This window comes from Malurus melanocephalus, unplaced genomic scaffold (genome assembly GCF_030028575.1).
Source record: "Malurus melanocephalus ecotype Western Australia unplaced genomic scaffold, MMel_1.1 scaffold_193, whole genome shotgun sequence".
Lineage (NCBI taxonomy): Eukaryota > Metazoa > Chordata > Aves > Passeriformes > Maluridae > Malurus > Malurus melanocephalus.
In genome coordinates, this window is record NW_026623425.1 from 47,554 (window position 1) to 60,762 (window position 13,209).

General features: G+C 49.7%; 1 protein-coding gene across 1 annotated transcript in view; it reads left to right on the forward strand.

Annotated features, from left to right (window-relative positions):
* LOC130577763 (collagen alpha-1(XXVI) chain-like) overlaps positions 1–13,209 on the forward strand; it is a gene marked incomplete at its 5' end in the record, with an annotated part of 58,476 nt that overhangs the window by 26,819 nt on the left and 18,448 nt on the right. The window contains 4 exons of the mRNA XM_057373349.1: positions 345–498; positions 3,526–3,570; positions 6,515–6,631; positions 7,805–7,957. Of these exons, the coding sequence (XP_057229332.1) occupies positions 345–498; positions 3,526–3,570; positions 6,515–6,631; positions 7,805–7,957 (469 nt within the window). The remainder of the gene's footprint in view (positions 1–344; positions 499–3,525; positions 3,571–6,514; positions 6,632–7,804; positions 7,958–13,209) is intronic.

Here is a 13,209-nt window from a genome sequence, read left to right on the forward strand (position 1 = left end):
ACCTTGGTGTCTGCATCCCTCACATATTCTCACCTCCTCCTTCTCTGGCTAAAACAACTCTGTGCCCCCATTATTTTGATTTCTTCTTAAATGTTTTCACAGAGGCATAACCACCATCTCCAGTTGGCCCAGATTTGGTCAGTGGCATGTCCATCATCCTTAGAGCCATCAGAGATTGGTTCCACTGGACACGGTGGAAGCTTCCAGAAGCTTCTYACAGGAGCCATCTTTGTGGCCTCCCCAATACCAAAATCTGGGCCAAACAAAACCAACACAGGTTGTGAGCACGCTGCTGTGGGACCCAGTTGACCTTGCCTGTGTTATCCCTGCTCTGTCCCCCTCAGATGCTGCTGCTGGAGGCGGCGGAGCGGAGCCCAGCGCTGGAGAACAGCCTGCCCATGGCTGGCACGCCGGCGCCGTGGTACGGGGAGCTGCTGCCGGACGCCTTTCCCCTGCTGAACCCCGGCACCGTCCTGAGGAAAACCCTGGGCTCTGCTGGTAAGCCTGACCTGCTCTTCACCAAACCTCCCATCCCACTGACACAATCCTTCTGGGGTAGCTAAAGAGGAGCCKGGCTGTGCTCCAGCCTTGGAGGCTGCAGAGAAGAGGGTTGGGAGGTTGTCACGATCCGCTTAATTCAAGCAGAAGTCATGATGGTTCGTTATCTGAATCTCAGAGTGCAAAAGAAACAAGGGACAAGTATGTATTCAAAATCATGAGCAATTTTATTGGATTTACGTGATAGAGGAGGGTGAGAGGAAGAAAAAGAGAGAAACTGAGAGAGAGAGTGGGGTTATAGCTACCAATGGCTCAGACGAAGTCCTTGAGGTCCGGTTCCATTAATTTGTCTAAGTCCGTTGGGGAAATCTCGTCAGCGTCTTTTCAGAGAGACTCTTTATAGTCTTTTTGAAAGTATATGGCAGCAGGCCAAGGGGTTCTGAAACAGAAGAAAACCAGCCAAGAGGTAGGGAAAGAATGTCCATTGTTTTGTAACGTGTACAGTACAAACCACGCAGTTCTCCTCCGCCTTCACACCCAGAACAGTGCAACCGTCCGTAGCTTACACGTTGTACTCAGCAGCCTGGGAACTGGCACTTGGCAGACATCCCACCTTGATCTGGCTCGGACTCCTTTGAGCAAAAGTTCCTCCTTCTCCCCCTTGGGGTTTTTGGGGTGTTCAGTCTCTGTCCATCTTGATGATTGTGAGACAATCGAGGGACTTCTGTATGGTCTCTTACACCACCCCGTGTCTCATGATTGTCGTCAAGATCACTTAGCACGATTCTGTAGTGTTGTTGCGAAGTCTTCAGGACTTGTCAATGCCGGTAGTGTAACCTGGGAAAGACAGAGAGAGGAAAGGGAGAGGAAGAAAAGAAAAAAAAAGAAAAATAAAAACCCCAAAAAACCCCTCAAAAACCCAAAAGAAATAAGTAATTTCTTTAAGTAATTTCTTCAAGTAACTTTTTCCCTGAGCTCAACCAGAGCAGAGCAGGGATGTCCTTGGAAGAAGACAAAGCTCAGGAGCTGATCCATGGAGCTCATGGGGCAGCCACGATTTCTGTTAGCACAAACAGAAATCTGCTGGGAGCTGAATTTGGGTCTGTTTGAGTTCTGTTAACTCCAGTGGGGCCACTGTGCCTGCCTGCCAGTTTCRGTGGGCTTCTTTTAAGGCCAGAGGTTGTGGGTTTTGGGGCCTGGWCACATCCAAACACTCCTGAGAGCCATCAAGTTCACAATGGGACAGTTCCTACTCCCCTACAGCGTTTCCCAGTCTGGGASCAGTGCTGGGGAGTAGAGGAATGGGATGCACAGATGATTTTGCTTTTATTGGGACAAAAAACTTTCCCATGAATAGCAGCATCAGTTGCAATCTGCTTTATATTTTCTAAATTTGCCATAAAAACAATTGGCTGTTTTATGGTCCCTCTTGTGGCATGGAAAAAAAATACACTTTTAAGAAAGTCTCCCTCAGAGCCCACTTGGCCAGACAGATCCCCACATGCTGAATTTCCTTGACCTTGGCATCTTTTTCCAAGATCCCTGCTCTCTGCTTCCAAAGCCCTCTCTGTCTGTAGCTGTGCTTGCTCCTGGACCAGTTCTTTATTCTCTTTAGTGCTTACTTTGCTTTTTTCCTTCTTCTTTTTTTTCTCCTTTTCATTTTTTTCATCCTGGGCAGTTTATTATGGCAGCTCTTCCTGATGGAGCCACCAGCTCAGCCCAGATGTGGTCCCTGTTTTGATTTGACGTGATGCCACAGCGTGGAGGGAGGTTCACTAACAAAGTGTTCTGCAAARTGTTCTCAGCACCACGGCCATGGCTGCCAGGAGCTGAAGGAGAGCACTTTCCCCTCGTTTCCTGTGCCCATTCTGCCTTTTCTGTGCCATTTTGCTGTGGCAGTGTYTCAGCACCTGCCCCTTGCTGCACCAAAGGCAGCCCAGCAGAATGCTGGGGACTCTGAGCCTTCAAATCCTCTCCTTGTGGAGGCTCCTCGCTTGTGGTGATGTGTAATGATGAGAAAGGTGGAAAGAGGGGTTGCTTTATTGCAAAAATCCAGGGGTTTTAAACCATTGGTTTGTTATGGGTTTACGTTCTCGTGAAACACAACAAAGTGTCTGAGCCAACCACCTCCTAATTTGTGCTTTTTATTAATTATACTAATTTCCTGAAACCTATCAAACTGCYCTCACCCCTGTGGAGGGGCTTTTGAGGGTGTTCTTCCACGACTGCCCCTGGAGCTCCAATAAAGACCCACTTTTGTATTACCTCCTATACTAGAATTATCTTGAGATTTATTTTTAGGTTGAAAAAGGCAACAGGGACACTGCCCATTTTTCATGATTTCAGCTCTTTGCTGTGCCTTGTTGCTCAAAGTTTCTTCCAGGCTCTCTCACAGAGATCTCAGGAGATCTTTTCAACACTTGGGATATTGGAGTAGGTGGAAGCCAGACCTGAATGTCCTGAGTGATTTGGGGCTGTGGAAACTTAARCCTCTGTCCCTGCCACCCCTTTTTCAGAGCCTTTTGTGAAACATTCCCTACCTTKCCCTGCTTCTGGGTGTTCAGCCAAAATCAATAATCCCAAAATAATCCCAGCCCTACCTTGTGTGTCCCCAAGCTGGATGGACTGAGGGCAGGCTGCTGGGGCCTGACCCAGAGCAGGGTGAGAAGGACAGGATGCTGTGAGTTCTGGGAGTGTTTCTGGATGACCTTGGAGCTCTGGTTTTGCTCTCCAGGCTGAGCTCCAGAAAAACTTGCTACTGTTCCTGAGGGTGRTTATTTCTTGTGTGAGTGACGGGGCTGAGAACAGACAATCATTTAAAAGCAATCAGTGCTGTTGAGACAGCTGCACCACTGGCCTTTCTGATCAGCTTCTTAATCAACAGAATACATTTTTCTGAGTATTAAGAAAATATATATAATCTGGCTGAGCCAGTTGGCAGCAAGAGACCTAATTTTTCATATCTTTCTTTTTTACTCCATGTTTTTTGTGGTTGTTTCTTTTTTAAACTCTGTCCTTCTTAAACAGAACCTAAAGGACCCAGAGGTGCAGAGGAGCAGCTGATACCACAGGGTAAGTTCATAATTTCTGCAATTTCTCTTTCAAAACACAAACTCTTGTTATATCCAGCCCTGTATTTCTGTCCCAAAAACAGCAGAAGGCTCCCATGGCCAGGAACTCTTTGGAGCCCCAGAGACTCAAAGTTTGTCCTTTGGGGTTTACTGATCTGGAGAGGCCAAACGCCAGTTTTATCATCCCTGAGCCATTCATTTCCCAGCACAGGAGGGATGGACAGCACTGCCCGATGGAGAGGCAGGTCCTGGGAGCAGAGGTGGCCACAGCCAGCAGRGCATGTCCTGAGGGATGGGAGAGAACTCTCCTCTGGCTGGAATTACCTGCCAGGGGCACAGGAACCTCTGGGGATGCTCAGGGCATCCCTTCCCAAGCTCCACACAAACAGAGCAGCCCCATTCCTGTGCAGGGGAGCCCTGGGGAGGGAAGGGGAGCAGATGGTGTGCTGCAGGTTAGTGGCAGAGTCAGGAAAAAAATCTATATCTCTGCACATCTTTGATTTCCAGCAGGAGATAACTCACCCTCTGCCTTTTAATTTTTTTTTTTTCCTGTGGTTCTTTTGTTGTTTTTTTTTGAGGATAAACGCTCACTGTGGGCTTCAGCTCTCTGGAAGCAACGCCACCGCAGCAGAGCTGATTTATGCCAGATGAAAATTTGGCCTCCCCCTTTTTCCCTGAATCCTTCCCTCTTCCTGCYCCCTTTTGCACTTGTCTCTCCGAAGCTGGTAACACCATTTGTCACCAGAATGAGCACTTGCTTGACACATTACCCAGGGCTGCTTCTCCCAGCCTCTCCTTCAGCACTTTCCCCCTCCAGGGGAGGAAGTGCCAGCTCCTCTMAAGCTCTGCTGCAGCARTGTGATTGAGGATGCTGCAGGAAAYGATTGCTCCTGGTYTGCAGGACCTCACAGGACTGAGTTACGAGGCTGGGCTGGAGGATTGAGGGTGATTTACTGGAGTGGGGGGATGTTCTGACCCACACCCAGCAGCACAGCGTGTGGTGCTTGCAGAACAGTTCCTGCTGTTCTTCCCCCTGTGCTGGAAGAAATTTGCTGTAAAGTTTCTGGTGGGTTTTTTTTTTTAGGGGGAGAAGCTGTGAACAAATACTTTGGCTTTCCTGAAAGAGCTCCTGATCACCTGGAATAGGACAGCATCCCCTGCCAGGGGAGATCCATTAAAGGAGCCCTTTAACCACTGAAAAAGCTGCACTTTGTGTCCTGTGGATAAGCAAATTGATCCAAATTAAAACCTGGCCTTAATTCCTCATTCAATACTCAAATTAAATCAGGTCTTTATTGATGGCTGAAAACAGCAAAAGTGCAGGCACACACCTCCACACAAAACCATTGACAAACCTCATTTCTTCAGTCTGCCTGTTTTTACCATGGGTTAGAGAGGGAGAGAGTTCATTTCTGTGAGAAAGAATAATTTGAACATCTCTCCAAACTGAGAAAAAAGAAGAGAGGAAGGGGAGCCATTCCAGAGGGTCGAATATTGGGGAATTATTGCTTTGTTCTGAGAAATGAGCAGTTTGGGTGAATGTCTGGGCTGATGGGGTTTTGTACCCCCRGTGGGCTGTCCCACATCTGGAATGGGAACTGGATCCAAATGTGGGAACTGCAAATGCTGTGAGCCTTGATTTGATTGTGCAGCCCTGTTCCCTTGTCCAGCTTCTTTCCTTTCCTCCTCCTTTCCCTCCATTCCCATCCATGCCCTCCACCCCCATATATACCATCTTCTCCTGGCACTGGTTTTGGGTGGCCCAGTACCTCTCCTGATTCCTGAAAAGGAGAAAGACCCTCCTGAAGAGCTGATCAAATCTTAAATTGCTCTGCTGGGTGGTGGTCAGATGTAATACACCAACTAAAATGTGAAATCTGAGTGTGCTGAACTTTGGACTCATCCCCRTCTCCCTCTGGCTTTGGAGCTTGCATCTGCCACTGCTTTCAAACACTCTGAGCCCTTTGGTGGCCCAGAAATCAGGAACCTCTGGCTCTCTTGAGAGCTCCGAGAGTTAATGTCTTTATTGTAACCATTAACCACTCAATCCGAGCAGACAGAGCCACTTACCCACACCTCCGAGGCATCAAAGCTCCAGTGCTTAAATGTCCCTCCATGGGAGCCTGAGATGTGCAGTGTTTTTCTGAAAAACACCATAAAATTGCCAGGAATTGTTATAATTTTGGTAATCTGGGGAAAGCAGCATTAAGATTTTATTTAGTGTCATCAAAAGGAGTCACTTTGAGATGACAAATGCTGCCTGTGCACCTTCTGTGGGCTGACTGAGGGTCTGAGTGGGCTTGGCATGAAGTGTCCTGGTGTTTGCAGGAACCCTGCTCAGCTCCCTGCTCATTGATAAAAATTACTGACACCCAATACCTTCCGAAGAGGGGGAGCATCAGTTCACTTTGGGATGACAAAAGCTTGTTCACAGATGGATGAACACAGGAGAAACCAGGGAAACATCACTGATACCCAGCCTCTGGGTCATGTGTAGAGCAGAGGGGAGACAGGGTTTGATGTGCTTTGGCAAATCCATTTTGTGTGTTTTGGTGCACTGGGCTGACCCTGGGGTTTTTTTGTGTCTGGATGAACCCAGCAAAGGACACCCAGACCCTGCCCAGAGCCATTACAGCCTCGGGAAGGGCTCGGTGAGGGCTCAGTGTGGCTCTGCCCAGCTCATCCCAGCCAGAGCTGCACATCCTGCTGGCTTTTTGGGAAAGCCCTTGTGCATGGGGATGTGTTTTGCTCCTCCAGGGCTGGAGGAAGAAGAGGAGAAGCAAAKCCCAGGGTGGTTCATGTGYCCTGCCMCCAGTGCCACCCTGGCTGTGYYMTGCTGCATTTCAYCCCCTTTGCACCCCTGAGTCCCCCTCCTCTGGTTTGGAGCCTTTCTGACCTCAGCAGTGTCATAACTTCCAACTAATTACCTTTCTGAACGTTTTCAGGGATTCCAGGGCAGGTTGGCCCCCCTGGCCCAGTTGGACCAACTGGGCTTCCAGGACCACCAGGGCCCAAAGGAGAGAAGGGACAGCCTGGGGAGAGGGGCCCAGCAGGGCCACCAGGTGAGTGCTGGAGAGGGGCAGTGCTGCTGGGACAGGAGATGTTTCACTTCACACAAATTGGCTYTGACAGCAGCTCAGAACAGCCCAGACACACCAGACTGAGCATCCTGGGTTGGTATCGGATCCATTCCCCGAGTCCCTGGGAGCTGGAATCAGCCAGGAGTTCCCTGGGCAGGCAAACACCTGCAGGAGCAGTGAGAGCCTGGGATTTCCTGTGGAGCTGCAGAGAGCCTGTCCCAGAGCAGGATCAGGTTTCCTGTGCTGCTCAGGAGCTGTGAGCAGCCTGTGACCCCTCAGCCCTCAGAGCAGAGCGTTCCTGGTTTAACCCTCTCGCTGGGCGCCTGCTGTAACTCCCTTTCTTCTCCCCTCTTTGTGTCAAGCTGTCAGATGCCAGGATGTCAAGCTAATGATGCTTTTGTGTGTTAAGGGAAAAGGTTATGAGGCCATTCTTTCAGGGAACACTCCATYCCTGAGCTCAGAGTCTTTCTCCATCCCCAGAACGGCCTGGAATGTTTTGATGAAGGCGATGCTGCACAATGGGTGCCAGACCTTGGGCTCTGTGTTCTCTGCCTCTGAAAGACTCTGAGCTCAGGCAAGATTTAAACCTTGGAGCTTATCTTCAGTGTGAGAGCAGCCCTGAACACTTTTTGGCATTTTTCTGKCACTTTTTGGCACTTTCTGGCATGCTGTCAGTGGTCCCAGTCTGGCCAAGGCTGTGTGTGCCTGTTTTGGCTCCTCAGCTGGCAGTGAGAGCCGTCCAGCCCTGCAGGAAGCAGGGTCAGTCTGCTCCTGTGGTGCTTTCTGAGCTTTCCTGGCAGGCAGATGACACCTGGAGGGGAAGGGAAGGATGTGGTTTCACACCTTGCAGCCTGGAGTTCCTCGCTCAGCCTCGGGGAGAGGGGAGGTTTCGCTCCTCCAGGAGCCAGGCTGATCCCAGGCAGTGACTCTGAGCCAAGTCAGGCTCTCTGCTTTGCACAGGGAGATGCTGAACAAAAAAAAAAAAAAAAAAAAAAAAAAAATAGAAAATTGGGAAGCTGTTTCTGTTTTCTCCCACCCCTCTAATTCCTACAATTGCACTCCAGGACAGAAATCCTTTGTCTTGTCACCGCCTTTTTACATGATAACACCACAGTGCCCCAAAGGTGCTGACCCTTCCTCTCTGCCTSTGCACAGGACTGCTGGGACCCCAGGGACCAAGAGGACTTCCAGGAGAAACCGGGATCCCGGGTCCCCCAGGTCCTCCAGGGCCACCAGCCACCCCAAGCCTCCCTCTCACCTTCCAGCAAGGAGTGCTCTACTCGCTCCAGCCCACAGCTGAGAAAGAAAGTAAGTGCCCTCCTCAGTTCCTGGGTTTTCCTGGGGCATCAGCAGAGTGGGGACACAGAGCAGCTCAGCTCTGCTCCCAGCTCCTCTCCAGGCTCTGCTGGACAATCTGCCTCCATCGGGTGGGTCTCCTGGAAGTTCCTGTTTGAGATGAAACATCTTGGAAGCTACAGGGGGTTCACATCTCCAAAATGAAGATTAAAGTCATTGCTCTCCTAAAAAAAGTCAGTGACAGCACAGTTTGGGGGATTTTGTTCCCTGTGCCTGKTTTTTTAGGCTCAGCACAGCTTTGGGGAGGCACCTTGGTGTCCTTTAAGCTTCCATCAGGAGTGGCTCTGGGAAGAGGGTCCCAGGGAAATGACAGAGCTCAGGCAGCATCACCTGAGAGACAAGGGGCAGAGAAATCCAGAGTGGTGGATTTGGTGCACCAAAGCTGTGGGGCTGGAGCTCTCTTGGTGCCCCTACAGCACTTCTGGAGTGTCAGGGTAGCTCAGGGATCAGTGAGGACCAAAGATRTGCAGCTCTGCAATTCGAACAGGGACATCTGTTAAATGTGTCCCTTTTCCTGCCCCTGCACATCCTCCACCTGTGGTGCATCCACATCATCCCCCATCCACACCAACCACAGGAATAGGGACTGGAAAGTCCAGACTGACACTGTGATTTATCCYTTCCCTCTAACAGCATTTCTTTGGACCTATGCTGATTTTTAAAATGTATGTTTGTGATTTGTGCTGTGCAGGACAAGAAAAGGCTCTGTGGGAAAGGCACAGCCTGCACTGGGTTGGAATGCTCAGATTTGGGTTTGATTTTCCATACCCAATCCTGTGTAATTGGTATGGGAGGATGAGGCAGCAGAGCTCAGCTGGGCATCTCTGGAGCCCCAATTCTGTGGGGTCTCCCTTCTCCACTCCCCCAGACCTCAGTTCTGCCTCTGTGGGGTCTCCCCACTCCCCCAGACCTCAGCTCTGCCTCTGTGGGGTCTCCCCCATTCTCCCAGACCTCAGCTCTGCCTCTCCCCAGTTTCCCTGCTCCTGCCCAGCCTCAGAGCTCAGCTGTCTCAGTCACAGCCAGGGATTGTTGAGTTTGAGACTGTTATCTCCAGCTTTTTCCCTTCCACCCACTCTGCTCTGCAGACTCCCTTTCCTGAAAGTGAACAGATGTATTTTTAATTTAGGGAGAATTTTAACAGCTCCTTTTCCTATTCAGTTACTTTGGGTGTATGGGCAGGATGAACAATCGAGGTTCAACACAAAGGTTTTCACAAAACCCACATCAGCTGCATTTGTCAGCCTCAGGACAGGGAAATTTTGCATTTCAGTCGCCTCTCTCCTCACAGGGTCACCCCAAATTATGTCATTCTGCCTTCAGCCTTTTATTCCAAGTGATCCTTAAGGTTGGTTTGGGTGCTGCTGCTGCCCCCTCCCTCCAAAAAYCCTTTAAATTAAACTCTTTCTTGCAAAGTAGTGGATGAATTAAAAGTGAATAAAGGCTCTGATTGCACAGCTTCCCCAGCTGATGTGTGAGAAGGGTGAACTCAGCCTTGCCCCCAAATGAGAAGAGGATAAATGGGTGGATAATTATTGTCTCTGCAGCCCCATGGAGCTGAGAACAGTGAGGAGATGGTGCCTGTTCCATTTACAGCCCTGGGCATTCCTCCCTCCRTGCCTGTGCATTTCTTGGTTTGCAGAAGGAGCAGCCCAAAACTTTGTGACCATTTTTCTTAATACAAATCCAAGGGCAAGTACAAGTTACCTATGTGGCCATGGCAGTGTTATGGCAATATTAAGATTATTTGGTTTCAAAATTTACCATTTTGCCTCTGTTTTGGCTGATTCTACCTCCAACAGGCTGTCGGGAAGCTGATTCTCTGCCACAAGTTAAACTCAGCCTTGTAAATTCSGTTTRGATTTTTAAAAAATCTATTTACTTATTTTGAAAGGAGCCCATCTGAAAACKATAACCACAAGATTCCAGCTGCTGACAGCAGAGGGAAGCAGATTCCTGGGAAAGAGATGTGAGAGCTGTATCAGGTTATTGTTGTTACCCAGAGTTTGGTTCTGTCTGAGCACGGCGAATGCCTGTGCCTTTATTAATTGCAACAAGTTCCTGTTGGCAATATTTATCCACAGGCAGAAGCCAAAAGTGGGGAGACAGATATTTTCTCACAGTTTCCCTGTGCTGTGGGAAAAGAAATGGTCCCATTTTTCTCCCTCCAGATCAAGTAGCAGAAAAAAAATTAGGGCAGGATTACTTCATTTCCATCCTGTCTCAACAAATCAAGGCTGTAATGGGGGAATTTATCCCTCAGTCAGAAACCTGAGAGCTTGGCCAGAAGCTGAGCTGCTGCTCCCCACTGCTGGGGCTGCTTCTGCTGGGGTCTCTCCCTTTCCCTGCCACTTAAAAATGAGTGATCGGGTTCATGGTCCAGAGCCAGCTCAGAGCTACTCCTYGTGCTAACACTGATGATTTTTAGGGAAAAGTCAGAGAAAAGAATGCAACTTTCACTCCTGAGGGCTGTTTTCTTACCTCTCGAAGATTTAATTGTGCAAAGCACACACGAGTTAAAGTTAAACTGTTTTCACAGAATCATCACTGTTGGAAAAGAACTCCAAGATCAAGTCCAAGCATCAACCCAGCACAGCTAAATCATGTCCCGAAGTGCCACAGCCACACATTTTTTAGCACTTGCAGGGATGGTGATTCCCTGGGCAGCCTGAGGGGCTGATTGTGTGCCCAGCACATCAGTGCTGGTAGGGGAAAGGGGTTTGTGAGGCAGAACCCAGAGCCTGCTGCCAGTAAAGCCCTTCCTGAGGGAGGAGAACAGAGCAGGGAAGTGAGGAGGAAGGAGAGGAGAGAGGGAATTGAGAGGGGAAGGGATTTGGCAGAGCTGGCCGCTCTCAAAGTGTGCCCTGAGCTGCTTTGCTGCTCTGGCTGGGCAGGTTTCACTGTGTCCTTGGCACCTGTCTGTGCTGTTTCAGGGTGTCTCTGTCCCCTTCCAGGGGACACAGATATTCCCACCTGACCAGGTCACTCTGGTTTCACTCTTCCTCTTGCTCAGCTGGGGGTTGGGAAGCTGCTGGAGCAAATTCTGTGTCCAGGTCTTCTCAAATGAAGCAGAAAATCGTCTGCTCTGGGGTGTCTAGGAGCAGTGGAACAAAATGCAGCCCTTGAGCCCAGCAGGTCTGGGTCAGTGCAGGAGGTGGCTGAGAAGGGAACATTCCACATCTGAAGCTATTTTGTGGCTGCTCTCTCAGTCTCCAATTGCAGAGCCCCAGAATGCCCCCCTGTTTATGAGGAGAAGGGAGTTTATAGGGAGACACAAGTTCTTCCTGCTGCTTTACAAGAACTTGGGAGGCGGTCCCTTAAAAAAACATGAGGGTTTGTGTTTTAACACACTTCAGCCCCATTTCATTCAGAGTTGTTTCATTCAGAGATGGAAGGAAATTTGGCTGTGGGTGAGTTGTGCCTGGCCAGGCAGCTGAGGAGGGAACGTGGCACAGGAGCTGCGAGCCCAAGAGCTGTTGGTCAGAGCTCTCGGGATCACAACYGTGGAATCGCCTTTCATGAACAGCATTGAGTCAAATGTCAGCCCAGGTGGATTTGTGGGAGTAGCTCTGCCATGGTAATAATGTACCATTTATCCGGGATGTTTTGTAACCCAAATTTTTATCCCTGGCTCACCTCCAGCAGGAATCAAACCCTGTTTGCAGCCCATCCTCTGCCCCTCTCAGTGGAGGTGCAGCTGATATTGCTGATCACTTTAAAAGCAAAAGGCTCTGCAACTGTTAATGCTTTCACTGCTGTTTGATGCTCATTTCCCAATTCCATCTGACTCCCAAGCCGTGATGGATTTTGACATGGTCAAATAAAACTCAAATTAATTGGATTACACACTTCACTGGGGTACCTTTCCTCCTGAACATGAAAAGAGTCTCGGTTGTTTTGTTCCAGGGCTGTGAGGAGGGGAAGATGAATGGGYTTAGAAACAGTAGTCAAATAAATATCTGTTTGCATTCAGATTTTAGGCACAAAATTTGGTTCTCAGAGGGAGCTGGGCTGGATCTTGTGCTGTCCTGATGCCAGGAAGGCATTGCAAAGATCTCCTGTCATCCTTGGCAGTCAAAGCCAGTGCAGGTTTTCCCTTGGAGCTGCTTTCAARYRGGCTTRGAAGTCCTCTCTGTCATTGCCAGCRCTCCAGAAGATGAAAAGGCTTTGCAATATCTGCTGAAATTTCTGGAGAGYTCACCTTGTGACCTTTGGGCTGGGCTCTACAGAGCAAGCAAAGACCCTTCTGATCTTCCTGGTGTCACTTGACATTGGCAGAGAGACATTCCCAGCCTTTCACTGCTCAGGGTTCCCTGGAATTTTACAGTGCTGAGCTGAAGGGATGGGTGAGCTGAAGGAAACACGAGCAAGCTGGAGGCCATGGGCAGGAGGAGATGGACATTATTGCTACATGGTGGTCTCCAGCTGGGGAAAATGTGGCTTTTCAGAGGGTTTGCCATGCCAGGAGCCAGCACCAGGAAATGGGTTGTTGGTCCTACAGCAAAGGGTCAGGACAGCAAAGGGGACTGCAAGTGGGGGACGTGGGTGGTTCCTTCCTTTGTCTGTGGCCTAGTTGTCTTGGATGTTCATTGAATTTTTGCCCCCAGGTCTCCCCAGCTGCCCAAASGTGTTGTGGGGTGCTCAGATGAAAGGTACCTGGTGTGCCACAGGACAGGGCTGCTGAATACAGTTTTGGTGTTGCAATAAATACTGAGGGCTGTTTTTTAACATAGAACTGTGTTTTCTCTATTCACCTACCAGCTGATGTGCTGAACTTCTTGGCTGAACGCTGAGGGAAGGCATAGACAGCCACAGGCTGATGGTTTTTATTCCTGACAGGAGACAACTGAGAAAGATATAAAAAACCACAAAACTCCTCCAATTCCTGCTGCTGGCTTTTCATTCCCAGCTCCACTCCCATTTCCCAGAGCTCAGTAAACCTGCCCAAAAGAATCCTAAAAGGCAGGAAAGCTTCCTGAGCACACAGRGAGGGCAGAGAACACCCAACCCTGGGGTTTTTCCTGCATCCTTAGAGCTCAGAGCACCTTCCAGCATGGAGCTGGGCAGGGGGGTGGATGTGCTGCCAGGGAGGCTCAGCGGGGCACAGGTACTGGGCAGGAGGAAGCCCCACATCCCTGCTCCCCCTGTCAGGGGCCCTGAGCCAGCTSTGCCCTGCAGAGGGCAAATTTGGGGTCAGTTATTCAGGG